Raw genomic sequence first — 26,841 nt, 5'->3', positions numbered from 1 at the left:
CCCAACAAAGAGCAGAGGGACACGTGTAAGAGCCCAAAAAAAGAGCTCCAAGGATAATAGGGGGTTTGTTTTCTCCTCAGGAGATGCCACAAACTTAGTCCTCCTCTCCCAGATCCCCTGCCCCATCCTACAAATGCTTTGGTTTTCCAGCTACAAAAACATCCCTTACAAAAGGAAGGTGCTCTTTTGTCAGCCCCGAACCTTCAGTTAAAGATTCCACTCCAAAATTCCACCACAAATCCAGGTCACCCTTCTGGCTCCCACACAGACACTGCATGGAAAGAGCAGGGAGTTTAACACCCAAATTTAAGGGCAGTTCAGCTCAAGCCTAAATTTCCAAAAGCCTGTTGAAAGGAGAATAAACCAGTTCAAAGTATCCAGATTTACAGGTTAAGTATGATAAAATATATATCAACATACCTAGTTCTCTAATAATAAAAATATCACATTTTCCAGCATATTCCCACCTGTTACAGAGAAGGGAGTTGGATGCAAAAGTGACACTGTGCAATAAAATACCCCCACACCAAAGGCTCATATAAATCCCACTTTTAATCAGGGACAAATTTGCTTTCAAGTAAAATCAACGGTTTTTAAATAAAATATAAATTAACAGATCAGAGGACTCAGAAAAAGAAAGACACTGTGCACAGAACGAAAGGTTTTTCCAGTTCTCTTTCCCCTTCCTGGAGTCTCTGGGAGATTTCTGCATGATTAAGGAACAGAAATAAAGGATTAAAAAGCAGTGGCTCGTGCCACCATGAGGATAAAGCTTCCAAGACAAGGAGGGGGAACTGTCACAATGGAACAGAACTGATTGAAGCAGTTTTTTGGTGTTTTTTTTTTTGGAAGCACAGCTTTGGGTGCGAGAGGCTTTCCTTCTCCATCACAGGACTGAACCCAGAAGGGGAAAAAATCAGAGGAAATTGTCCTAAAAGGGGGTTTTCTTTCTGCTCCTGAAAACCCTGCACTTCCTTTTCTTCGACTGAGACTCAGGATTGAGAAGCCAAGCCTGGAAAAGTCCTCGCTCATCCTGGGATTTCCTCACCCGGGAGGGGGAGGACTCACATTCACTCTGCCCTGGAGCTGCAGCTGCTGCTCTTCAGGTGCTGACAACAAGCCTGAGCTCGTCCCACCACACACAAAAGTGCAATAGTCAAATCCGAGTGGTTTTTGGCAGGGATTGTCTGCTGAGCCCAAGCCACGTGGCCCCGTTTTCCCACACTGGGCCTTCCGCTTCTCCCATGGTTTCGAGGGACAAAAAAAAGGGAGGAACCCTGAGGCAAAAAATGGCTTCTTTTTGTAACAAGTCCGAGGAAAAAAAACAAAACAAAACAAAACAAAACAAAACAGCCTCTCTCCATCCCAGCACCTCATAAGGGCCCTGCCATCTTCTGTGGGGGGAGGCCTTCCTCGATCCAGAGGGAGGGAGAGGAGCCGTTGCGGAGCATCCGCCTGTGGATGCGCCGGAGCCGGAGCAGGTAGAGCAGGATGGAGAGCAGGACGACCAGGAAACAGGCAAAGAACAGGTAGTGGTTGTAAACAAAGGAGAAGCTCCTCCAGTGGGAGTGACTTCCACGGAAGTTTTCCTGCTGGATGTCTCTGGAAAGCAGCAAAGGGACAAACGGGAATAACTCGGGTGGGTGAGGGTGAAATTCCACGTAGAACTTCTCTCACCACGGGAATCAGAGCCCATTTTAACAAAACAGGGTTTATAAAGCACCATTTGAGGTACCACCATGCTCTTCCCGACCCCAGAACTCCCACCCAAAGGGCTCTTCCCAGGCATTGGAGGGAAGGAAGAGGTACCTTAAGGGGAGGAAGCGTGTTCGGTACAGAATGGCCCCCAGGGTCCACTGCACCTCCTTGTCATAAACCTGCAGGGCTGTTTTCAGGTTGCTGTAACTCACAGGGAAGGAGAAGCCACTGTGGAACACCTCATACATCCAGGCTGACTTGAAGCACTGGTACCTGCAGCAGGGAGAGGGGGATGAGGTCGGGAACAGCGGGATGAGGTCGGGAACAGCGGGATGAGGTCGGAACAGCGGGATGAGGTCGGGAACAGCGGGATAAGCTCAGGCCAGCAGTTACACCGCCCCAGGGCACCGGGGAGCACAATCAGCCCCGCAATTATCAGGGCTTTTTGAAGGCATTATCGCCACTTGAGGTGATTTATCGCCCTGAATGGCTGGCCCGGCAGCTCTGCAGGAGGGATTTTGGCTGGGCAAACACAAACACTCACTTCAGCCTGTGCAGATCGGCGTGAGAGGCGTAGAGACCACGGTCGAAGCGCTCCCGGAGGACAGACCACTTAGTGGCACAATAATCCTGCGGGGGAAACAAATAAAACAAAAAAAAAAAAAGGTGAAGAAAATAAACATTTCAACAATGCTTCTGGCCTCCAAAAGGTGAAAATGCCACCAAGCACATTGTACCTTGGCAGCTTTAGCGAATTTAGCAGCATTGTAATCTCCTCCCATCCTCAACACGTCCTCTGTGCAGTAGTAGAACTCGGAGAACCCATAGAATTCGCTGTTCTGGAAGTGCACAGCGGGCTGGTAGACCCCGTTCAGGGAGGTCTGGGTCTCGTTGGTCTTGTTCATGAAGGGCTGGATCAGCTCCCGGCACAGATGGAAATCCCCCGTTCCCCGCAAGTGCAGGGTCTGCCCATTCTGCTGGATCTCATCCTGAGCATCCAGGGGCAGGCAGGGATCCAGCAACGGGGACTCCGAGCTCAGGCCAGTCTGTCTGCCCAGCAGTCTGTGGAAAAGGGCAAAGAGCAGGTCAGAAAGGTGGAGCTCTGAGACCCAACAGCACCAACCAAACCCCCCCATCAGTGACAACACCTCAGCGTTGTGTCACTGAGGGGGTGACAGCACAGAACCCTCATCCCAGGATGGTTTGGGTTGGGAGGGACCTTAAAATCATCCAGTGCCACCCCCTGCCCACTTCCATTAGCCCAGGTTGCTCCAAGCTGGCCTTGGACGCTTCCAGGGATGGGGCAGCCACAGCTCCTCTGGGTCAATCCCCCCCAGGTACCTGTTTTTAAGCACCATGCTGGCAAACAGGCTGTCCTCGTATCTCTGCCGGGCTGCATTCCCTCCAAACCCAAGGAATGTGGCCACGTAGACCCTGTACACGTGCTCGGTCTGGTGGGCATCACAGCCCAGGTTGAATTCTGCCAGGAGGTTCTTGGCCACCTCCTCCTGCAGCAACACAAGCGCCAAGATTAGGGGTGGACAGGACGAAAGCCAGGACCTAAAAGGAGTTCTCTGGACAACTGGGTGTCCTGGACACCTTTTAACTTCACCCCTCACTCATCTGTTCTGCTCCTCACAGGTCAGCATGGAATCCCAGGGAATTAAGGTGGGAAAAGACCTTTAAGATCATCAACCATGTTCACCACTAAGCATTGTCCCCACTGTGCCACATCCACACATTTTTTAACCCTTCCAGGCACGGGGACTGCCCCAAGGCTGGACAACCCTTCACAACCCCAGTATTCCCAGGCTTTTCCTCAGGGCTGATCATCTCCCACATCATTTGCACAAAACCCTCTGCTTCACAGGGAAAGCAAAATGTGAATTGCAGAGAGCTGGCACTCCTGACACTCAAGGAACCCCAAAGAGCAGCAACAGCTCCCACAGACCCTGAAGTATCTTATCCCGTGAAAAAAATGTGTGGTGTGGCCACTAAACTCAGTGTTCCCACCCCGGAGTGAGTCCCCCTTTGCATTGATTGCCAGGACAGGTTTAAGGACCAGAACACCCATTTTATAGCAGTTTATGTTCAGACAGAGCCAGTTCATCTCTGACTGGGGCAATCTGCTCTGGATCTAAATATTCAACAGCCCCAGTCCTTTGTTACACCACCTCTCTGTAGTTATTAAAACCTGTAAACATGAATCATTTCACAGGGAGACTTACAAAAATCAATATACAGATCATTACAACAGTGCACTGAGAGCCAAAACATGGGGCTTTTATGCTGCTGTCACTTTTTAACTCTCAATTCATTTAACGGGAGGTTCAACCTCAAAAATTCAGGAATTTCTTGGAACTCAGCAGAGCTGGAGCAATTCACACTCTATTTAAGACTTGTAACAAAGCAATTTGCCTCCTGCAAGAGCTGAACTGTGCTGAGGGTGTAGGTGATATTTAAACAAACCTGTCACCCCCAGGTCCTGATAATTCAGTTTCTCCCAACACAACCTGAAGGACAAAGTCACTCTTATGTAAGTTTTACATAAGAGCCACCACATTATTTTTGGTTCCTGAGCTCCAGAATAACAGTTTTTTACTGCCTAACAGATTTAAAACTAAGCATGCACACACACACACACACAAAGAATAAAACTCCCAAATTAGTGGCAGATTATGGGAATGGAAGGGTGAACAAAACACAAATGAGTTCTTAGCTGGTGCAGGACTCCTGTCACGGCCTCTGGGATTCCCTTTGGGAATGGGATGGGATGGAGGACTCAAAAAACGAAGAAAACAAAAGAGGAATATGCATTAAAATAACTCCAAAGGCAAAGAGGAAAGTTGCACAGATAATAACCTGCTGTGAGGAGGCAAAGCTTACAGTTTTAGGGACTTCGTACGCGATCTGGGTGGACACTCCGCCCATGTCCAGGATACCCACAGTCCTCTTACGGAATATGGACTCCTGGTGCTCGCTGCCCGGGATGTGCACCTCCACCATGGCCTCCTCCTCTGCAGGGAACAGGGAGAAAACAGCTGGGGAGGGGCTAAAGATGGAGCTGCTGCTGGGCAGCCGCTCGGAGGGAGGGCGGGGAAGATGCGCGTGTGGGAACGGCGGCGACGCGGCACCCGCACGTGGAGCGGGGACAAACAGCTGGCTGGGAACACCCCAGGGACAAACAGCTGCCTCAAAAATCACCACCTGTCTGAAAACACCCCAGTCCCCAACCCCTGGCCAAAAGATCACCCCCTAAAGCACAGGGCTTGACCTCAAGTCCCCCCCCAAACTCCACCCCCCCTCACAGTTCAGACACTCACCATCATCTGTGTGTTCAAACCTTCCCAGGACAAAGTTGATGCCAATCCAGGCATAGACTCCTGCATGTACAAGGAAAGGTGTCAGGATATTACAGGAATAGCTGGAATATCAACTTAAAAGCAAAGAGGTTTTTTTCCCTATATAAGTTATATTGCTGCTCACATTTTATTTTATACAACACCTAGAAGTTAAACATTCCTGAGAAATCTTTAATTCCTGACAGGTTACTCTGAGCCTTCTCTCCAAGGCTGTGATAATAATCTTAATTGAATGTGTCTAAGATAGTCTGATGTCTCAGTTTTAAAAGAAATTAAACATGTTGGCTTTTAAAGTGATTTTAAGCTCTCAGTGAGCTTAAATCTCTCTCATCAATATCTCTCCCATAGAAATCATTCCACCCTGCAAAGCTTTTTCCATCAAGAATTTTGTGCTTTCTCCTTCTCCCTCCCTGAGAAAAACGGATTAAATTCCTGCTAAGCCCAGCCAAGTTATTTTCACTGTTCATCAGAAAACATTTAGACAAGTCAGAAGAGCCCAGCAGCTGAGCAGCTCCACGCTCCATATGTTGCTACTGAGGAAAAAAGGCCTCCCAAGCAAAGCAAAATTGAAAAAAAGCAACCAAACTATTCAAGTTGTACCTTGAAAGCAGTAAAGATTTCAAAGGCAACCTTGGGAAAGCTCACTTACCTTCCTGCTTGCCTGAAATCACCTCTGCATGCGAGTCAGAGAACAGGAAGTCGAACTGCACGGGGATATCCGTCAGCAGGTCTTCGAGTATGGCCTTTTGCTGGCTGCAAAATCCCGATGGGGGAAGGGTTAAAACCAGCCAGAGCCAGCAGGATTGCTGCTCCTAAACCCTAAAAAAATGAGGCAGGAGCCCACCTCTCTGGCAGGATCCTCATCCCTGCGGTGCAGAGGATGTACAGGGGGGTCTCCTTGTGCTTGGCACGCGGCACGTGCTCGGCAGCGAAGCTCAGCAGCGGCGAGATGTAATCACTGACCTTCTCGGGAGAGCTGGCAAACTCGGAGATGCCTGGGGGGCAAAAAATATCCACGTGGAAAGGGAGAGCAACTCGAGTTTAGGGGCGTTCTCTGGGAAATCTTGAGCACCAGTAGGCAGGGAAATGTATAATCCATGAAAAGCCCAAGCTCGGTGTGAAAACCCCAAGTCAAATGTGGGAAATCAACTGTAGGAAATGAAACTCACCCCTAATCATCCTCTAAACAACATAATAATAGAGATATAATACCTTTTTCTGTGATTATTTATATCACTGGTTCAAACAGCTTTACAGGAAGCCAATTTTTTAATTCACTCAATAAAAAGGAATAAAGTTAAACGATAACTGAACCAGCAGGTGGCCTGTCCATGCAGGAACCTCTTCCCCACGGCCCTGTTTCAGGTTTGAAAGCTCAACAAAACCCTCAGCAAACCAAACCCCAAGAAACCTGCAACTCTCCTTCCTCCAGCCCCTGTGAGGGCTGAGAAGCAGAAATCAGGAGAGGCAACTCGGTAGAAAACCCCAATAAACTGAATTTCTTTCCAGTACCTGGCTTGATTTTCATCACCACGGGTTTCCTGTTCTTGTCCCTCATCTGCCTGATGTCCAGCAGGTCGTGGGGGTTCCCGTTGTGCCGTGGCCAGCAGTACACAAAGATCCTGGAGCCGCTGCTGCCACAGTCCACCACAATGCCATAGTTCAGGTTGGGGTTGGCCGTGTCCGTGGCTTCTGTGTCCGTCACCCGGGCAAGGTACCTGGGAAAAACTGGGAATTACTCCAGGGCAGCAGTTTCCATCAGAGGAATCACAGAGTTTACAGAGAAAATATGTATTATGTGTGAATACATTAAAATATATTTAACCTATTATGTATTATCTACGTACATTATGTGTTAACACATAATATTAATATATAGTATCCATCACTTACATTATATAGTGCATATATTAATGTATTATACATTAAAATATATTTTATCTATTATATGTTATCTATTGTATATTATCTATTAATACATAATATTACCATTATGTCATATACATTACTTATATACTACATTAATACATAGCATATATTATTGTATTATATTATACATTAAAACATACTTTATTACATATTATCTATTGTATATTATCTATTAATACATAATATTAATATTATGTCATATACATTAGTTATATACTACATTAATATATAGCACATATTATTGTATTATGTTATTCACTAAAACACATTTTATCTATTATATATTACCTATTGTATATTATCTATTAATACATATTAACATTGTGTCATATACATTAGTTATATACTATATTAATATACATTACTTATATACTATATTAATATATATAGCATATATTATTGCATTATATTATACATTAAAGTATATTTTGTCTATTAATATTATCTATTGTGTATTATCTATGAATACATAATATTAATATTATGTCATATACATTACTTATGCACTATATATAGTATATATATAGTATATATATACTATATATATACTATATATAGTATAAATATATAGTATATATATAGTACATATTATTGTATTATACATTAAAACACATTTTATCTATTAGATATTATCTATTATATATTACCTATGACACATAATATACAATATACAATATATTCCATACAATATATTCCATATATTATATTCCATACAATATATTCCATATTCCACTCACTAAACACTCACTCCAAGCCCGCTCAAACCAAGAAACAACCTCCAAACAGCCAAAGGCACCGACACAATCAGGAACCAAATGACGACATCCCGCAGCACAACCCCCGCGCTCTCGCTCCGGACGCGGGCACCGCTCACCCGTGGGAGGGATGCCACGCCACGGGGACTGCTCACCTGTGGAAGGAAGGCCACGGGGTGTGGATTGCTCACCTGTGGAAGGTCGCTGTGCGGGCGTAGCGGGAGCGCAGCAGGAGCAGGGAGCAGTAGAGCAGCGCCAGGGCCGCGGCCCCCGCCAGCAGCAGCTGGCGCGGCGAGGGCAGCGGGAGCCGCCCGCACCCCACGGGGGCCAGGCTGAAGTGCCACGAGGCCGGCAGCAGGCACGACACGCTGAGCCTGCAGGTGCCAAAAAAAAAAAAAAAGGGACAACCTGTCAGTTCTCCCTGGGATTCCTGAGCTGGCAGCCTCAGGGGTCCCTTCTGCGGATGGCAGCGACTTCAGCTCTGCTTGGTTTGCAACCCCTCGGCCTCCGCCCTCTCGTTCAGCTCCTACAGCGGCTCTTCCAGGTTTTCACCATCGCTTTTTCCTGCTTTTTAGGCTGCTGTTAACTGGCAGGAAAATGCCCCAGGCTGACTTAACTGATAAAATGTTATATCCAACACATCTTCACGCAGCGCTGTGCTGTGCAGAGCTGGGGCTTTGCCTCTCCCAGAGCCCCTGTGGTAGCACAGCTAACTGACACTGCAGGGTTAACATATACATATATATAGATGTGTCTTTATATATATCTATATTTTCCCATATATGTCTATATTTTTCCATCTATTTCTATATATTTCCACGGGATTCCCCAACTCCCAGCCCTGAATTCTCTCCGGAGCCACCCCAGGCAGGTCCCGCGGGATTCTCACCGGCCCATCCTGGGATCGGGGCAGGGCAGGGCAGCGCTCGGGGCTCACTCAGCCCGTGAGCCCGGCGGGACACGGCGCATCCTTCGGGCCCGGAGCCGCCTCCGCCCTGCGGGACAGACACGCCGGGGTGATTCCCTGGGCAGATCCCACGGGATGGGATGGGATGGGACGGGATGGGATCTTCCCCCTCCCCCCAGCGCTGCTGCACGTGGGGTCAGTTCGGGGCTCCCCAGGACAGGGAATTCAGGGATCTACGGGACCAGACAGGACCAGATGATGAGAGCGCTGGAGCACCATGAGGGTTCGGTGGGATACCGGGAAGGAATTCCATTCCCACCCCCCATTCCCGTTCCCATCCCATTCCCACCCCCCCCATTCCCATTCCCACCTCCATTCCCGCTCCCAGCCCCTTTCCCGCCCCCGTTCCCGTCCCCATTCCCAATCCCACCCCCATTCCCGGTGTTTTTCCCTCTCCACGTCACCTCCCGGGCCCTTCCATGGCAACCGACACCTCCCCGGCGCCACTTCCGGGTGCGCGGCCGGACGTGACGCACAAGCGCGGTGACGTCACCCCGGGAATGGGAAAGGGATTCCCCGGGGGCGTGGCCTCGATGGACACACCCGGGGCGTGGTCACTGAGGGGGCGTGGCCAAGGGGCTCCTGGGGGAAAAAAACGAGTAAAAATCGGTAAAAAACAGGGATTTAAGCGTGGAAATGGGAATTTACGGCCATAAAACCAGCGTGGAAATATAAATATATAAATTTAAAATGTATAAATATAGCCCCTATATTAAATATAAATATATAGAAAATACATATGTATAATATAATTAATAATATAATATATTATATAAATTATTATATCATTTATCATATATAATATATTTAATAATATACTAATTATTTATAATATCAATAATATATTAATTATTTTATTTTATTTAATTTTAATTTTATTTAATATAATTATTTCTAATATAAATAATATATTAATATTAATATATAAATATTACAAAATATATAAATGTAAACCCAATATAAATATATAAAAAACACACGTGTATATATGAATATAAACCCACCGCACAAGCACAGAAAAAGCAATTTATAGCCATAAAAACAACAATATTTCGGAATATGTCATTATAAATATACGGTGATGCTGCAGCAGGTGGAATAAACATACAAACATTTATTAAATAAGGAATAAATCAATTATTTGGATTAAAAATAAACAAAGGAAAAGCCTCTCCTTGCCTGGAAATCCTCGGGCCAAAGGGGAACCCCTTCAGTGTGTTGCCACTGAGTGGCAGCACAGCTTGTGCCCACACGGATTCCTTCGGAGGACAGGGAAAGCTTATCCTGGCAATGATAATGGAAAATAACGGGAATAAGCTCCTGGAAAAGCTGGGTAGGGGTTGCAGGGACCTCCCCTCTCCCTGCCCTGGGAGGTGCCTGGTTTTTTGTCCCCAGAGCCCTTCCCTGGCTGGGCTGGGGGGTCAAAAACGTTGGAAAACAGGGAAAAGTTGGGAGCTCCTGCTAAACCTCCTCGCTGGCAGAGGGTGGAAGCCGGGCAGGAATGCGCGCGTTGTTTTTGGGTGTTAATTATTTCCAGCTGCCCGCGCTCCGCTCCGGGGGAAAAAGGGAGGGGCTGGGGGGAATTTTTTCGTTCCGTCATCCACGCTGTCACCAGCGGGAGTAAAACCTTCCCCAGGGGCTGCCGGACCGCGGCCGGGATGCTCCGAGGTAGCACGGGAGGAAGGTTTATCCCCTGCGCGCTCCGGAGGAATCCGGGATTAAACCAGGAAGGACGCAGAGCGGGATTTTGGGAATCCCGAGGGGAATGCACCCCTGGGACGCTCCGGAGGGGCCGGGCGAGGTGTGCGTGTGTGGGGTGGTGGTGGTGGTCCCTATCTCGGGGGAGCACCGCGCCCTGCCCGCTATCGGCGGGCACCGGGATGCTCCGATACGGGAGCGGCCGCGGCTGCCGCTGCTGATGGCGGGGAACGGCCCCGGCTGCGGCTGGGGGGACGTGGCAAAGCCGGGCTGTGCCTCCCAGCTGGCCTTTCCTCTGCGTGTTTCTGTGATTATTTGCTAAAAGGCCTCGATTCCCACTCTAAACCCACCCCCCCCCACACCCCCCCCCTCCCCGAGCTCTGGCTTTAGGGTGGATAAAGCTGGTTTTAATTCTCTGCCTGCACAGTGGTCCCAGCTCCGTCTGCAGAGCCCTCGTTCCAGCCTCTTTTTCCTCTTTTAATCACGTTTATTTGCCCACGAGAAGTGGTGAAGCCCATCACCACTGAACAATTTGACCAAGGCCGTGCGAGGGGGCAGTGGCAGAGCAGGATCCTGGAATCCTGGAACGGTTTGGGTCGGAAGGGACTGCAAAATCACCCAGTTCCCCTCTTTTCTGGGTCTAATCTTTCCTGACTGCTAGAAACAAAGCCATAAAACAAAAGGACACCCATTCCCAAACCCAGGATTCCTCCCAGCCCGCTCTGCCCAGTGCCACCAGTCCACCCTGGGAGCACCACCAGCATGTGCTGCGCCTTCCCATTGTTTCCTCAGGGCTTCAAACCAGAAAGGCAAGTTGGAGATGGGAAAAAAATAAAAAAATAAAATAAATAAGTTTGGTCCAGGAAATAATCCCAAAGCAGGTTTAATTACACACACTGGGCATCGCCTCTCCCCGTCCCACGAATCCAGCGAGCCCGGGAATGGTAAATTAGGTCAGATTATGTGAGCACTGAAATAAAACCCAGAGGCCAAATTCCTGGAGTCCACACCTTCACCTCGGAGCTTGCATAAAAGGAGCTGTTTGGGTGGCTTTGGTGGAGCTGCAGTGCTGGGGTTTCCCATTTGGGCTGTTTTGGGGATGGAATAAACCCCCTCTGGAGCCCCAGCAGGGCTCAGTTCTCCCTAATTTTCCTTGCTGATGGCCCTCCCTGGCATCAACCCCGTGCCCTGGCTGTGAAACCAACTCCTGGGTGATTCATGGCAAAAAGGAGGCAGGAATGTGTTTCAAAGCTGGGAATGATCCTGCTCTGCCACCTCCTCCTAAAAAACAGTCAGGTCGGTTAATCCCAATGGGCTTCCCTGCTTTTGACCCCCCAAATTAATCCCTGCTCTAATTAATGTTTCCTCCATTTTCCAGCACCTCCAAACCGGGGGGTGCCCCGTGCTGGTGTTCCCATAAGTGGGTCACTCCACCCCGAAGGCAAAACAGGCTTGTTTGTTTGCTTTCCTGGGGTTTGCTGAGCTGGAGAGAAAAAAATAACCAGAATGCATCAGCTTTCCAAGCAGATGATGTTTCCCCGTGGCTCTCCATTCCCAGGAGCATCCCAAATTGCAGCCAGATGGGCAGGAAAACCCAGGCTGGTGCCAGAGGATCCTTTTCCAGGGCATCTCTTGAGGCTGATGCTGCCTCAGAGCTCAGGATGCTTCTGGGAGTGAGGTCCAAACTCGCTGTTTAAATTGTATTTTGAGGCCTTGAGCGTCTCTGAGGAAGGATGAGGTTGGGATATGGTGGGAAGGGCCATGTGGGATGGGGAATTGTGCCCTGGCATGTGCAGTTGCCACATGAAAACCGTTCTTTTCTCCGGCAAAAGGATCTGGCACCAAAGCTTGCAAAAAAAAAAATAGAAATAAAAATAATGGCTGTGGGGGTATAAAATTCAGGCTGGTTGTTCTGCAAATGAGATTAAAAACATATTAGCCACATCTATTTGTTCATTTGTTCTGATCCCTCTCCTAAAGGCTTTCTACCAGGCCATAAACTGGTTGGTGCCTTTTCCTTTCCACATTTAAAAATCGTGGAATCCCAGAGAGATTTGGGTTGGAAGGGAACTTAAAGACCATCTCATCCCACCCCCTGCCGTGGGCAGGGCCACCTTCCACTGGTCCAGGGTGCTCCAGCCTGGCCTTGGACACTTCCAGGGATCCAGGGGCAGCCACAGCTTCTCTGGCCAACCTGTGCCAGGGCCTGCCCACCCTCCCAGGGACATAAAAACACAATTATCTGCTGCCGAATCCGTCAATTAAAATGAAATTGTCTCACAATTTGGCACCTCGTGGGAAGGATAAAACTCCAGCAAGGTGTCAGAGGACTTGTAGGTTTGAAAAGTGGGGGGGAAGGGGGAGAATTCAAATGTATGCCGGTGGGTGGGGGTGCAGATAAGCCCCAGGTCCTGTGCCCACCTCCCAGCTGGCCCCTCCTGCCTTATCTGGGGGGGTGCAGCCGGTGGGTCCTGCAGCTCCTGACCCAGCAGGGACCACGATAAGCCAGCCCAGGGCCCTGTAATCAGCTGTGGGTGCCAGGCAGATGCTCCAGGGGATGGGCACCTGCTGTGGGCAGGGACTGATGGAAGCAGGAGCCTTCCACCGGTGTCTTCACTTCACGTCTGTGCCGTGCCGGGGCTGCCCAGGGATCTCCAGGATGGGATTCACCGAGCAGGGCTGGTGCCCTGGGAAGGGCACACCCAGGGAATCAGCACACAGGAGCGTTTCAAAGGGAAGGTTTTGTAGATGAAGCTGAGTTCACTCTGTCCACGACTCCCTTTTGCCAGGTTGGGGTGGCAGGGAACCATCCAAGACACACAGAGCTGTCCCTTCTCCTGAAAACACAAAACACAGCAAACCCACAGCCCACAGCAGCCTCTCTGCCTCGCTTTCCTCACACAAACAACAAATAATTTCATCCCTTCTCCATGAACACAGGGAAAACCCTCAATCTGGGCTTTCTCTTGGGCACCTGCAGCTGGAGGAGCTGCCCTGGCAGCGGGAGCAGAAAGGATTCCTCATGGCACTGCTCCAGGGTTAAAATATAACCTGTTCCTATCTGGAAGCAGCACCAATTCCACACTGATTCACGGCATTATCAGGGAGCAGGACCTCAGGCTGCAGGGGAAAGGGCTCATTAGGGTAAGTGACACTTTAATTCCCCCTCCCTGCCCTGTCACAGGGGAGGAGATTTAGTGCCTTTGATTCTTGCTTCTGGAGTAGAAAACCCAGATAAAAACTCGGTGGAGCAATAGTGGAAAACGCTCCCCCTGCGAGTTTTATTTCAGGCATTTCCTTGAGTCACAGGAGGGGAAGTTTCTTGTGGCCACTTCTGATTCGTGTGTGGCAGGCACGGGGCGAGCTGTCTGCCGGGGTTACAGGTGGGGACACAGCTCTGCTGCTCCAAAATGTCACCTGGGCTGGGAAACACGGTGCCAGCAGTGTCAGCAGCACAGATTTAGTCTCCTTAGGAAGAAACAGAGGTGTGATAATCCCGTGCCTTCTGCCAGGGGGAGAGGAAGGGGAGGTTTAGCAATTCTTGGGTTAAATTGCGTGCTGTCAAAGGGACTTCACTTTCCTGCTTTATTTCTGGGCTCTGAGGATGGTTTTGCTTCCTCCCCAAAGTTCACTCAGCAATAAATTGCTTTGCATTATCGTGGAAATGGTTAACCTTGATTCCAGTTCATGCCACAAACACCTCCTTCCCTGCAAGGTCGAATTCCAAATAATCCTTTGAGGAGGAATGAAGTAAAGTCAGGGCCGTTCCCAGCGCCCTGGGCCACAAAGACTTTGCCTCCTGCTCTCTGAGAGGGTCAAACTTATTTTTTTTATTGTCAATGATTATTTCATTTTATTTATTTATGGCTTTATTTTATTTATCATTATTTTATTTATTATTTTTACTTATTTATTATTTTTATTTGTGATCTTTATTTACTTATTATTTTGTTTTATTTATTTATTATTTTTATTTACGACCTTTATTTATCATTCCATTTCATGACTTTCTTTCCTCCTGAGGACACCACGCCTATATCCCCCACGCTTTTGACAGCGCGTTTTCCACCCCAAAGCACTCTTCGGAGCCGGGGCGCCGCATCTTCCGCGCAATTCCCGCGCAATTCCAGCGCAATTCCAGCGCAATTCCCGCGCCCTCCCCGAGCCAACCCGCAGCCGGGCTCTAGGACCGCGCGTCCCCTCACCGAGCCCGCCCCTCCCAACCGCTCAGCCAATCGTTACTCTTCATTCCGCCAGCTCTCTTTACCATTCGTCCTTTCCGCTGCCAGTCTCGTGACGTGCAGGAAAAGCAGCCAATGAGCGCGGCGGGGCGGGGCGGGGCGCGGCTTTAAAGCGGGGCGGGGGCTCCGCGCGGTCCCTGTGCCCGCCCGGCCCCGCCGCGGCCCCGCGTTGTGTCCCCCCCCCTTTTCCCCCCGCACATGGAGCTGAGCTGCGCCCCCGCAGCGCCCCCGGGGCCGGGGCCGCCCCCCGGCCCCGCCGTGGCAGAGGGGGACGAGTACGAGAGCCTGCCCAGCGGCGCCGCGCTCGGCACGCACATGGTGGCCGGGGCGGTGGCGGGAATCATGGAGCACACGGTCATGTACCCCGTGGACTCGGTCAAGGTGCCTGCTGGGGCGGGGGACGCGGGGGCATCCGCGGGGGTGCCCGGGGTGTAGCGGGAATGTGGGTGCCGGGGTGCCCCGGGATGCTCCGGGGGTGCCCGGGATGCTCCGGGGGTGCCCGCCCGGGGTACCGGCGATGGAGTCGGGGGGTACCAGGGATGTGCGGGGGGGTCTGGGGGTCCAGGATGCTCCGGAGGTGCGTGTATGGGGGTCTGGGAGAACACGCGTGGGGTGCCGGGGGGCAGCGGGTTGTTTGGGGTGCGAGCAGCGTTGGGGTGCAGGGAGTGCGTAAATGGGGGTGCAGAGGGGTTGTTGGAGGTGCAAGAAGAGGGGTGGGGAGTGTGTAAGGGGTGTTGGGGTGCAGCAGGACAGGCAGGAGTGTCCAGGCGGTTTTGGGGTGCGGGGTAAAACTGTCGGGATCCCAGAGGGGGAACTGTTTCAAGGGATGTTGGGGTGCGGGAAAGGTGGGAGTGTGGATAAGTCTGCCAGGGAAAGCTTCCCAGCGTGGGGGAGGAAGCGTCAGCAAGGGGATTCCCCCCTCTGCCCTGCCAGCTTGGGCTGCCAGCTTGCTGCTCTTGGGCCCTTAAAAAAGAGGAAAGATTGGGGAAAAACCAAACCCCCTGTGTTGTGCTGGTGTGGATGGATCCCTGGTGTTCAGCAGGAAAGACAAGAAGATGCTCTAATTCCTCCTCTTCTCCACGCAGAGCTCCCTGAAAGAGTAGAAAGAGCAGAGGAGAGGAATTGCCTTGGCTTTGGGGCACTGCAGTGCTAAGCACCCAAAGGAAAATATTCCCTGTTTTCTTTTTTTTTTTTTATTTCTGTGTTATCCCTCTGGGTCTGGCCCTGCTGGTAAATTTGGGTTGTGACAGGGAGGGGACACACTCTGAGTGTGGCACCAGCGATTCACACCAAACAAAACCGGGGTTTTCTGCCCCATCCCTGCCGAGCTGTGGAGCTGTTTGAGGGATTATGGAGCTGTTTGAGTGGGCTGTGGAGCTGTTTGGGAAATTAAGAAGCTGTTTGAGGGCATTTCCTCTGCGGGGGTGGGGGGGGAAAGGGCAGGGAGAAAACGAAAGTGATGCCCCGTTTCCTGAAGCAGGAGGTGCTTTGGAGGAAAAGCAAAGCCCTGATTGCACTGGGCTGTGAATTCCCTGGCTGTGCCCTGGGCTGGGAGTCATCCAGCTCAGCAAAGTGCCTTGGAGTGTTTGGGAGCAGATAAAAATGCTCTGGCTGCGGGAAAACTCCCGTGGAGCGCGGCCAAGGTCTCTGTGTGTGTGTGTGAGGCACTAAAACCCTGAGCTCCAGGCTTGGGTCCTGCTCCCACTGCTGCTCTGTCCATCTGCTCTGGGGAGAAAAGGTGAGATCCGACCCTTAAAAATGGCTTTTTCTTTTCTTTTTGACCCCAAAAAGGGCTTTTCTGTTTGTGATGGGAGTGAGTGGAAAACAGTTCCTGGGCTTGGGGATGGCAGAGCAGGGTCTGGAGGAGGTTGGGGGTTGTTGGATGTTGCAGGGAGAGGCGTGCTGGGAAAAGGGAATGTTTTGGTTCCAGCAAGTCATTTCCTCTGCTTGGAAACTGGAAACGGTGGAATTTGGTGGGAGAGTCATGGAATCCTGGAGTGGTGTGGGTGGGAAGGGACCTTAAACCATCCCATTCCATGGGCAGGGACGCCTTCCACTATCCCAGGTGGCACTTCCAGGGATAGGGCAGCCACGGGTGCTCTGGGAATTCCATCCCAGCCCCTCCCCACCCTCGCAGGGAGGAATTTCTCCCCGGTATCCCATCTGAATTGACTCCATTTTTCCACCATTGGATAAAATGTTGAATGGTAAATGGCATCTTTTTTACCCTCAGGTAAAGCCTGAGGAGCTCCAGCCTCGCCTACCCCCGTAAGCCTCTTGTCTTTGCCCCCTTAACACACCGGGGGTGTTGCCACCCTGGCTGGGATTTGGGATTTTCAGCTGGGTGCTGATGGTGTTTCTCACAGTGCTGGGCCTTGTTTTGCTTGGAGCTGCTGCAAGAAGCTGTCCTGGGAAGGCTGATCCATCTGCAGATTGACTGGAGGGAGATCAGCGTGTCGAGGGCTCCGCAGGGGAGTTTGGGGAGGATCATCCATGGGGTGATTTCTCTGCTGGTGCTGGTTCCCCACAGGATGTGAAAACACCCCTGGAGGATGTGAGGAAAGTTGTCCACCCCTGGGAACTGTAATTGGTGATGGGACAGAGCTCAGGGAGAAGCTGGAGGCGTTGCAGGGCTGGAACCTCCCTTCTTGCAGTGGCACTGGGGACAAAAAGCTGCTTCTCCAGGAGAGCCTGACCTGCTCCTGACCCAGCTGGGGGCACAGGATGTCTGGAAGCTGACTTTTCCCGTGTGTGTGGTGCTGACAGCAGGTACAGGAGGTTCTGTGCTGTCCCAGACCTGCTGGGGTGAAGGTTGGGAGGAACATCTCCCTCCATGCCAGAAAGGGGATGGAGGACGAGCTCAGGGCTCGTTGGGAGGGGATGGGGTGAGGATTGAGGATTTCAGTGGCTCAGTCACACTTTGGAGCTTCCCTGCCTGTCCCTAAGGTCCTGAGAGCCCAGCAGGGAGCTGTGTGACCCCGGTTTCTTTGGGCTCTGTGGTTATTTAGGCTTTTGGTGGTGGCAGGTTCTGCATCCCCACCCCAGGTGAGGAGCAGCTCTTCTTGTTCCAGCTCAGAGATGGCGTTTGAGGCGCTGCAAAAGTCACAGATGACCTGTTTGACTGACCCTCCCGTGGGTGTTTCCACCCACAACTGGGTGCCACAAGCTCAGCTGGCAGCTGTTCCAGCTGATAAAAACCCCCTGAAAATGAGGGGGGATTTGGAGCTGGTGCCTTCTCCAGCCAGCAGGGATCTGCTGCAGAAACGCTGCTGATTTCCTGGTGAAGGCATATTGTGTTCTCTGAGCCTTTGTTAGGCTGCTCCCGTCACGTGAACTCGGAAAAAGCGTGTTGTGTTCAGGAGGAGAGAGGGGAAAAAAAAAAGAGGGAAGAAAGAAAAACAGCAGGTCACTGGGTGAACCCACAACCTGGCACTTTTGGGTGGTAGGTGTTTGGTTTTTTGGTGTTTTTTTAATGCCCAAGCTGGAAAGCAGGACTACCAGGGTTCTTGTGGTTGGTTGCCTGTGCACTCCTGCCTTATGCAAGGAGGATTAATTTAAGTAGGTGGAGAAGTATTTCTTGGCTGGTTATCAGGGGGTGAGGCTCCTGGGGCGGCTTGTTGGCTTCAGATAGGTGACAGGAGCTGGGGAGGGCAAGGGCAGATCCTCAGCCTTCACACCTGATAAAGTGCAGCTCCTTCTCACCTCCCAGCTCTGCCTTTGCCTGCTCCTTGGGCTGCTCATCCTGTTTAATCCTGGCTTTGGCCACTCTTTGGGTTCTTTGCCTGTCAAATCCTGGTTTTGGGCTTCTCCTTGGGCTGTTTGTCCTGTTTCTTCCACAGCTCCAGCTGCAGGCCAGGCTGTGCTGGTGGTGATTCAAACTGCAGCCTGTGTGTGGGTTGCTCTGGGCTGTGGTGTGAGTTTTGAAAACCCCTTTAGGGTGGCTCAGCTCACCCCAAAAATTAAATTGATATTTATCCCCATGTGACATCCCTGCCCCATGAAAACCTGCCCTGCTCCTGACCAGGCTGGGGCATGGGGTGCCTGTAAATTGATTTTTTTCCTGTGGCTCTGTGGGGTTTTAGCAGGTACAGGGAGGTCCTGGGCTGAAGTGGGGGTGGAAATACCTGGGGTTAATTCCCAACAAACCCCCAGATAGAACTGGTGTTTGCTGCTTCCCGGGCATCCCAGTGACAGACTGGGACCTGCTGGCTCACAGCGATGCCTTCAAGTCAAAACTGGCAGAGAAATCAAAACTCCAGCCCAAATCCCAGGTGGAAGCAGCTTGGAAGAGGTGGGTCCTGCTGAGTCATGCTGACAGTGGGGATTTTCCCCCAAGGGCACCACAAAAATCCAGCCCTTCCTGAGGAGGAGGAGGAGCATCCATGGCTTGGTGGATGCTCAGTGCTTTGCTGCCTTCCCAGGAGTGTTTTTGGGGAGCCTTTGGGTTTATTTGCAGTGCTGTTCACAGGATCCAGGGCTGTGGAACAGGAAGCTTTGCTGGAGGCTGCCAAATTCCCTGCTGTGGGGTGATGCCTTTCATGAGTGCCAGCTGATGCTGGAGTCTGGAATTCCACTGGCTGCCCTCTGCAGAGAATTCCTGGGGGATTTTGTTTCAGAGTGTTTGCTGCAGACACAGCCATTTGCTTGGCTTGGCCTCGTGTAAACCCACCTTGGGTTTATTATCCTGGGTTAAAGTCCTGAACTCGGCTCTGATCCCTTCCTTGATCTCCCAGGGTGTGGGTGAAAGTGCTTGTTGCTTTCTAGTGCCTGGGGTGGGTTTTAGAGACTCGAGAGTTCAAACCTGAGGTGGATTTTAGTGACCTCCTGCCTGGCCAGCTGAGCTGCAGGGATCCCCCCCGTCACCTCCTGCTGCAGTTCCCCAGCTTCTCCTTGGAAAAATCATCCAGTGCACGGAGCTGCAGGTGGCTGAGCACCCTTTTCCCGTGGCTGTGGCTTTCCCAGGAGCCCAGTGTTTGCGTTTCCAGGTGTGAGGGCTGCACCAAGGGCCGTATCCCTTCATCTGGTTTCGGTGGGACGGGGGTGGATCGGCCACAAGAGCCCTCCCAGAGCGTCCAGCCCAAACTGTGCCCCTTGGCACCAAGTGCCATGTCCTGCCCTTCCTTGGACACCTCCAGGGGGTGGGATCTCCACCTCCTCTTCCTCCTCCTCCTCCAGGGCAGCCCCTTCCAGTGTCGCAGTGGGAAGGACTTTTGGGCATCTCAATGTCAGGATTTACTGGAGTGGGGGAAATGGGGTGGAGGACCCTCCAGGCTGCTGGGGGACATTGTCACCCTCTGGCTCTGCCTTTATCCCCTCCTGGGAGGGGGTTCCTGTGCATTCCCAGCTCCCTCAGGTTGCCCTTCTAGGAACCCTGTTGCCCAAAGGAGCGTCACAAGCTGCTGAGCCACTGCAGGGCAGGCAAGCCGGGGCAGAGTCAGGGGTGTTGTGAAGCAAGAGGCAATTACAGACCTAACTTGTGTTATTTCTTCACTCGGAACAACCACGCCAGCTTGATTCCTTGGGCTTTCCATGGATAAACAGGAGCAGAGGTCACACATTCCCTCCCCCTGGTGTCGCAACGGGAGCGTGGACTTGATCTGGTGGCATCAGCAGCGCCCTGGCCTTGGCGTGGGGGACCCAACTGACCCCCAAAAGCTCTGGGAAGTCTCTGAGCTCTCAGATTTCGTGCCTGCAAGCCGGGTAACCAAGGCCTCTCCCTCCGTGTGCTTTGTTGCAGACAAGGATGCAGAGCTTGCAGCCGGACCCCAAAGCCCAGTACAGGAGCGTGTACGAAGCCCTGAAGAGGATTGTCCTCACTGAGGGGCTCTGGAGGCCGTTACGTGGGATTAATGTCACCATGCTGGGGGCTGGCCCCGCCCACGCCATGTACTTTGCCTGCTATGAGAAAATGAAAAAGTCCCTCAGTGACACCCTGCAGCAGGGAGGAAACAGCCACCTGGCCAATGGTATTTTGGGAGGGGGGAGGTTTGTCACCCCTCTCACCCTGCTTGTGGGTTCTATCAGCCTGTCCTTCTCTTGCTTCCCCGTGCTCTGCCCCTGGAATATCTGCTCCAGGCAGGAGGCAAAGGCCAGCTTTGCAGGTGGGCAGAGGTGGCACCTGCCCCTGGGTTGAGCCCTTCTCGGTGGTCACCTCGTTCTTCTGACACCCCTGTCGTGTCCTGGGATTCTGGGAGCGCTTGGCAGGTCTCTCTTCCAGAGTTCAGGGAATGGAATATCTTCCTTCTTGCTGCCTCTTGCCAGGAATGGGCTTCCCATGGTTGCCTTTCAAGTAGCTACAGGCTTTTGGTACCAGCAGGAAAAAAAAAAACTGGAGCTCTGGGTTAATGAGAAATGACCAAAAGTCATTTGGGCAAGAGGGAATTTGAGGTGGGGAACCCAGATCAAAGGGGAAGGTGTGGCTGGAGAGGCCCTTCCTGGAGCCAACTGCAGGATCCTTCATGGCTGGTTGGATTTGGCAGAATGTGGGCAATTAATGTTTTAAACCCAGGCTGAGTAAAGGGCTGAAAAAAGGCCTAATTATGGATGTGCTGAGGTGGTTGCAAACATTGCTCATGTCTCAGTCACTGGGGAAGGGGGGTTGTGGTGTGGACAAAACCCTGGGATTTGTTGGGAATAGTGGCTGTGAGTGGATCCTGGTGTCCCTGGGGCTGCTCTGGGTGGCTTCCCCTGTCCCTGGGGGTCACTGCAGTGGCACTGGGTGCTTCCCACAGCTGCCTCCACGGGTGGCAGTGCCTGGGCAAGCCCTGCTGCCCTTTCTCAAGGCTGCTCTTGCCTTGCAGGAATAGCTGGGAGCGTGGCCACGCTGCTCCACGACGCCGTGATGAACCCTGCCGAAGGTAAATCCCTGGGAAGGGCAGGGCTGCACCCCCTGGGCCTGGGGCAGCACCCAGGACACCCCCCCTGGGCCATCCCTTCTTCTTGGGGGTGGGTTTTGCTTTTCCTGAAGCTCTGGACTGACCAAGCCGAGCTCCTGTCGTGGTTGTAGCACAAGTGCAGCAGCCAGAGGGACTCTCTGTGTGTCTCCCTGGGTGGGTGAAGTCTGGCTTGAAGAGGACTCAGTGAAATGAGGGCTCCCAGTGTAAAATGCAGCTAAAATGACAATTATCTGGCCTGCAGCTACTCAGTGCACTCCTGAGCTGGCCCAGAGTCAGGTTTTTCTGAGGGAAGAAATCTCTGGCGTATCAAATCCTTTTAATTATACCCTGATGAAATGAAGTAAATTAATTGGCCTTTTGCTGGAGTGAGTGGAAGTTGCTCCAGTCAGTGGGGCTGGAGGTAGGTCTGTTCCACTTCCCAGGTGAGGGACAGTTATTAATTCACTTTTCTGCCCTTGTCCTCTTGGTGTGCCAGTGTTTGTGCACTGAGGGTCTTCATCAGTCTGGCTTAATGCCTTTCTGCCTAGAACTAAAGGGTCATTAATTAAGCTGGAGGAGAGGAGTTCATTAGCCCGTGGGAGTGCAGAGCTGGGGCTGAGCTCTGACCTGCTTCCCTCACTGTGTTGAGATTTTTGGGGGCACTGGGCAGTTTGGGGGGCTCAGTTTGGGCTTGGAAGGAGGTGTTGGGTGTGGGTGACTCAGTTTGGGGGGTGTGGAAGGAGATAGTAGCTCGGTTTGGGGGGTGTGGAAGGAGATGGTGGCTCGATTTGGGGGTGTGGAAGGAGATGGTGGCTCAGTTTGGGAGTGTGGAAGGAGATGGTGGCTCTGGGTGGCTCAGTTTGGGGGGTGTGGAAGGAGGTGGTGGCTCAGTTTGGGGGGTGTGGAAGGAGATGGTGGCTCAATTTGGGGGTGTGGAAGGAGATGGTGGCTGAGTTTGGGGGGTGTGGAAGGAGATGGTGGCTGAGTTTGGGGGATATGGAAGGAGATGGTGGCTCAGTTTGGGGGGTGTGGAAGGAGGTGGTGGCTCAGTTTGGGAGTGTGGAAGATGTTGGCTCTGGGTGGCTCAGTTTGGGGGGTGTGGAAGGAGGTGGTGGCTCAGTTTGGGGGGTGTGGAAGGAGATGGTGGCTCTGGGTGGCTCAGTTTGGGGGGTGTGGAAGATGTTGGCTCTGGGTGGCTCAGTTTGGCCGCGGAGGGCGAGGCTGTGTCGGGGTGGTTGTGGCTGGAGCTGGGCTCAGTCTGGGCTCTGAGACGAGCAGCACAGCTCTGTTTGAGCTCACAGCCCTCTCTTTTCCCCCCACGCCCGCCCTGCCAGTGGTGAAGCAGCGCATGCAGATGTTCAACTCCCCGTACAAGTCGGTGCTGTCCTGCGTGAGGACCGTGCAGAGGACCGAGGGCTTCGGGGCCTTCTACCGCAGCTACACCACCCAGCTGACCATGAACGTGCCCTTCCAGGCCATCCACTTCATCACCTACGAGTTCATGCAGGAGCACATCAACCCCCGCCGCGAGTACAACCCGCGCTCCCACATCGTGGCCGGGGCCGTGGCGGGCGCCGTGGCCGCCGCCGCCACCACCCCCCTGGACGTCTGCAAGACCCTCCTGAACACGCAGGAGAACACGGCCCTGAGCTCCCTCAACATCAGCGGGCACCTCTCGGGCATGGTGAACGCCTTCAGGACCGTCTACAGGCTGGGGGGGCTCCCGGGCTTCTTCAGGGGGGTGCAGGCCCGCGTCATCTACCAGATGCCCTCGACGGCCATCGCCTGGTCGGTGTACGAGTTCTTCAAGTACTTCCTCACAAAGCACAAGCTGGAGAAGAGAACATCCTTGTGAAGGTTGACCAGGAGCCTCAGTGTGTCCCTTCTGTGTGTCCCCATCCACCACCACAGCCAGCTCTGGGACGCACATCCCGCTGAGGGGACACGCCCGGGTTTCTGGAGGATTCCCATCCCCCAGGGGAGGTCCCCGTGGCTTTAAAACAAGAAGTTTATAAAGACTTATAATAATATATATATATATATTTAATAACTTTATTTTTGGAGGAGTGGAAATGGCAAACTGCTCTTTTTTTTTTTCTCTGGGTAAGGTTTGAAGGTGTAGTCGACTCCTTTCCTCGGGTTGTGCAAACCTGAGCTGGGTGGGTTGGTTTTTGTTTGTTGTTCTTTTTTTTTTTTTTTAATCCTGTCACAGAACTTTTATAGAAATATAAAAGAGGTGGATAATGTTTATCCTTTATTTTTCTATGGAAGCATTTGGGTTGTTCTTTAAAAAGCTATTACAGCTGGATGTGAAGCTGTTTAAAAAAAAAAAAAAGGGCTGATTTCTTCCATCCTGTGCGAGGAAGACAACAAAAGCATTTATTTTTATAGCCAGATTGGCTTTAATTTTATAGCATTTAACCCCCAAATGGTGGCCTGGATTCTCACTTGGGCCTCAGGTACTTGGTGACCCCTTGAGACTCATTGGGATGGGGGAGAGAAGGAATTTTGGGGGGGAGCACCCCAAAATACCTGGTCACTTTGTTGGGGTTGAGGGGGGTTTGAAAGGGAAAACTCGATTCCATTTTTTTTTTTTTTTTACAAGGAGACTCTTAAGATGCAGATTTCTAAAGTACTTATTTTGCAGACGCTCTTTATTTTTAAAGGTACATTTTTTACGGCGTGTTGACAGCTGAACAACCTTCATCCTCCCTTAATTTATTCCCAGTTTTCTCACTAAAGCCCTGACCCTGCTGCCAGCAGCCACCCTGGGCTCCAGGTGGGTGCATGGAGCTGCTCTGCTCCTGGGAAAAGGAGTGGGGAACCTGGAGCTTCTGTTTACAGTTTGAACCCTGAGTCTCAGGGGTCACATCCTGGCAGCTCCAAACCAGCAGCAGAAACCTTGGGGAAGAACCAAAGCCACCTCTCAGCCCGTGTTTGATGAGGATCTGCTGCTCATCTCTGTTGGGGAGGGGGAGAAAACCCCACCCTGGGGAGGTTCCTCGTGCCCTGGGTTTGGTTTTTCCAGCTCTGGGAATGCTGGGCTTTGTGGCAGCCTCCCTGTGTGCCCTGCTCCTCCTGGGAAAGGCTCTTCCAAGCCCAAATCCGCCCCTTGGGTGATCCAGGAGGGATTTGAGGAGCCTGGATGTGTAAATAGAGGTTACAGGGCACCAGCTGGTCCATCTCCACCCTCTCTGGGACTTGCCCTGCCAGCTGCAGCATCACTGCCCTGCTCTGCACCCTGGGATGTGGCTTTGGGAGCAGCTTTAGGACTGGGATGTGCCCCTGGAGCGTCCCACCAGCCAGTTGTGTTCCTTGGGATGACACTAACCCCATCTAATCCCTCTCTGCTCTGTTGTTTTGGGTTTTTTTTGGGGAGAAGGTAAATCCAAGAGCTCCTCTCTGTGCCTTGTGTAAATGAACCACTGGTGGTGAAAATAGCTTTTCTTGACGATGCTTTATTTTTTTTTTTTGGCCTTAAACTGAACTAATCACTGTGTCAAACTCACCCTGTGTCTTAAAAGTGGAGAAGTTCAGCTCGAGGCCCCTGGTTTTGCACTGAGTGTTTCCGTGGAGATGAGGTTTTGGGGTCACTGGAGTGCTAAAGAGGCAAATTGTAGCATCATGTGGGTGATTGGCGGCTTTTAGTGCCAGTTCAGGAGCCAAACGTGGAGTGGTTGGTCCCTCCTGCATCATCCCCTTCCTCTGGCTGCTGCTTGAATATTTCTGCCTTCACCTTTGGTGTCCTGGGAGAGCCTCAGCTCCTGCTTGGAGTGCTGGGACACAGAGCCTGGATTTGCCTGTGGAGAAGTTGGGATGTTGGTTGAAGTGGTTTTTTTTTTTTTTTTTTTTTGGCCAGCTGAGCATCTCCTTGGGGAGGGGAGAGCATGGGAACCTCCTGAGTGTTGAGCATGAATAATTAATAATTATCAACAAATAGTTATTAATTAAACCCCATTTTTGGGGTGGGGGAGGGCGCGGAATTTGCTCTTCCTCAAGCTGGGAATGGATAAGGAGCACCTGGACATTTATCAAGCTCTCCCTGCCTTTCTGCCTATCCCACAAAACCAGCCCAGCTGGTGTAATAATAATTCCAGAGGTCTCTTTTCCTGAGGCTGGATCCCCCTTCCTCCCTTCTTTTTGCATTTGAAAGCTGAGCTTTTTGAGCCTGACGTTTTCTTTCAGCCTGTGGTCTGTGAAACCCGTGCTGCTGCTGCTGCTTCTTCCTCTGCCAGAAAAAAAAACGCACATCACTCGTTATTTAAGGGGGAGGAGGACGAGGAACTTGGCAGTTCTTAAGTTGTATTGTTTATTGTTGTTGTTTGGGGGTTTTTTTTTTGTGTTTTGTTTCTTTTTGCAAAAAGAGAAAAAGTGTTCTCTCTTCGAGGCGTATTTAACAATGCAGGAGTTTTTTTTTTTTTCTTTTTTTTTTGTGAAATGCTGCTACAGTTGTATCACTGGAGCTCGAGGAAATAAAATATCCTGATTTTTGTGCTGCTGGGCTCGTGTTTTGAGGCGGGGGTTGGTTTTCCTTGGGAGCTGAGGGGGTGGCAGGTTGATCCCTGAGGGAATGGTGCCTTCTAGTGTTGCCCGAGCACTTGGCAGGCTCAGCTCCTCCATCCCTCGCGTCATCAGCGGAGGAGGAAAATCCTTCGGGAAGGGAGGGGTTTTCCAGCCTGGCAGGAGCTGCCAACTCTCCCCTGAAGGGCTCACCCTCCTCTAGGAGCCGCTGGAGAGTTTTGGAACACGGTCCTGCTCCTGGCAAGGAATCGCTGCTGGGATTCCCAAACCGAACCCGCAGACTTGTGGCTTGTTCAGGGAATTCCCAAATCGCAGGTTTTCTTTTCCCCACTTCTCTCTTGGATAAAGTGAAGGCCCTGAGGAGCTGCAGTTGCTGAGGTTTCACTTGTTTTCCCGCAGAATTTGAAGGGAAAACCCCAGAAGACTTGAATAGAAAGGGAAAATAAACCACATTTCTTGGTGCGGTTTCAGTGCTGAGGGAGGAGGAGTTCCCTGGGAACTGGGCTGAGCAGCATCCTGAGAATCTGAGGGATAAAACCTCTCCTTGGGGCCAGTGGGGGGGTCCTTATGGTGGGCTTTAAAGGGGGAAAAATGGGAATTTTAACCAGAACATGGAAATGATGAGATCTCCATTGTGGGGGGAATGTTTCAGCTCCAGGTGGGAAACACTCCTGGTTCCTCCCAGGGATTTGTGGTGCCTGAGCAGCCTCCTTTGTACCACAGCATTCCTAAGGCTGGAACAGGTGCATAAGCAGGAATTCCTCATCTTTTTGGGGGTTATTTTTTGGCCCAAGT

The 26,841-nt window shown here is 51.4% G+C and overlaps 2 protein-coding genes across 4 annotated transcripts; one reads left to right on the top strand and one right to left on the bottom strand.

The window, feature by feature from the left end:
- Positions 1 to 534: 534 nt before the first annotated feature.
- On the bottom strand, positions 535 to 9,247 carry ENTPD4 (ectonucleoside triphosphate diphosphohydrolase 4). Of its 2 annotated transcripts, none has more exons than XM_050325835.1 (13): positions 9,116 to 9,247; positions 8,634 to 8,739; positions 7,936 to 8,118; positions 6,573 to 6,778; positions 5,905 to 6,055; positions 5,710 to 5,813; positions 5,022 to 5,081; positions 4,561 to 4,715; positions 3,040 to 3,206; positions 2,436 to 2,760; positions 2,243 to 2,328; positions 1,810 to 1,971; positions 535 to 1,602 (listed from the first exon to the last, which is right to left on the bottom strand). In XM_050325835.1, the coding sequence occupies exons 2-13, from the start codon at positions 8,639 to 8,641 to the stop codon at positions 1,374 to 1,376; spliced, it is 1,836 nt and encodes a 611-aa protein (XP_050181792.1). In that variant the 5' UTR covers positions 8,642 to 8,739; positions 9,116 to 9,247; the 3' UTR covers positions 535 to 1,373. The 2 variants fall into 2 exon arrangements, with proteins under 2 accessions (XP_050181792.1, XP_050181793.1); XM_050325836.1 differs by having other exon boundaries at positions 4,585 to 4,715; positions 9,116 to 9,240.
- A 5,599-nt stretch (positions 9,248 to 14,846) lies between these two features.
- On the top strand, positions 14,847 to 26,066 carry SLC25A37 (solute carrier family 25 member 37). Of its 2 annotated transcripts, XM_050325843.1 has the most exons (4): positions 14,847 to 15,031; positions 20,388 to 20,616; positions 21,451 to 21,507; positions 22,860 to 26,066. In XM_050325843.1, exons 1-4 carry the CDS (start codon positions 14,849 to 14,851, stop codon positions 23,378 to 23,380), a joined length of 990 nt encoding a protein of 329 aa, XP_050181800.1. In that variant the 5' UTR covers positions 14,847 to 14,848; the 3' UTR covers positions 23,381 to 26,066. The 2 variants fall into 2 exon arrangements, with proteins under 2 accessions (XP_050181800.1, XP_050181801.1); XM_050325844.1 differs by lacking the exon at positions 21,451 to 21,507.
- Positions 26,067 to 26,841: the final 775 nt, after the last annotated feature.

The sequence above is a fragment of the Myiozetetes cayanensis genome, unplaced genomic scaffold (assembly GCF_022539395.1).
Source record: "Myiozetetes cayanensis isolate MyiCay16 unplaced genomic scaffold, myiCay2020 scf30, whole genome shotgun sequence".
Taxonomy (NCBI): Eukaryota; Metazoa; Chordata; class Aves; order Passeriformes; family Tyrannidae; genus Myiozetetes; species Myiozetetes cayanensis.
The sequence above is the reverse complement of the archived record's forward strand: the minus strand, read 5'-3'. Positions and strand labels throughout refer to the sequence as shown.

What these genes read in the sequence shown, in the direction of transcription:
- SLC25A37 (XM_050325843.1), top strand. Translation starts at nt 14,849, where the DNA reads ATGGAGCTGAGCTGCGCCCCCGCAGCGCCCCCGGGGCCGGGGCCGCCC. An exon ending in ACCCCGTGGACTCGGTCAAG is followed by an intron (nt 15,032 to 20,387) that starts GTGCCTGCTGGG and finishes GCTTTGTTGCAG; the next exon opens with ACAAGGATGCAGAGCTTGCA. An exon ending in AAACAGCCACCTGGCCAATG is followed by an intron (nt 20,617 to 21,450) that starts GTATTTTGGGAG and finishes CTTGCCTTGCAG; the next exon opens with GAATAGCTGGGAGCGTGGCC.
- ENTPD4 (XM_050325835.1), bottom strand. An exon ending in CGCACAGCGACCTTCCACAG is followed by an intron (nt 6,779 to 7,935) that starts GTGAGCAATCCA and finishes AGTTTTTCCCAG; the next exon opens with GTACCTTGCCCGGGTGACGG. An exon ending in GTTTGAACACACAGATGATG is followed by an intron (nt 4,716 to 5,021) that starts GTGAGTGTCTGA and finishes TGTTCCCTGCAG; the next exon opens with AGGAGGAGGCCATGGTGGAG.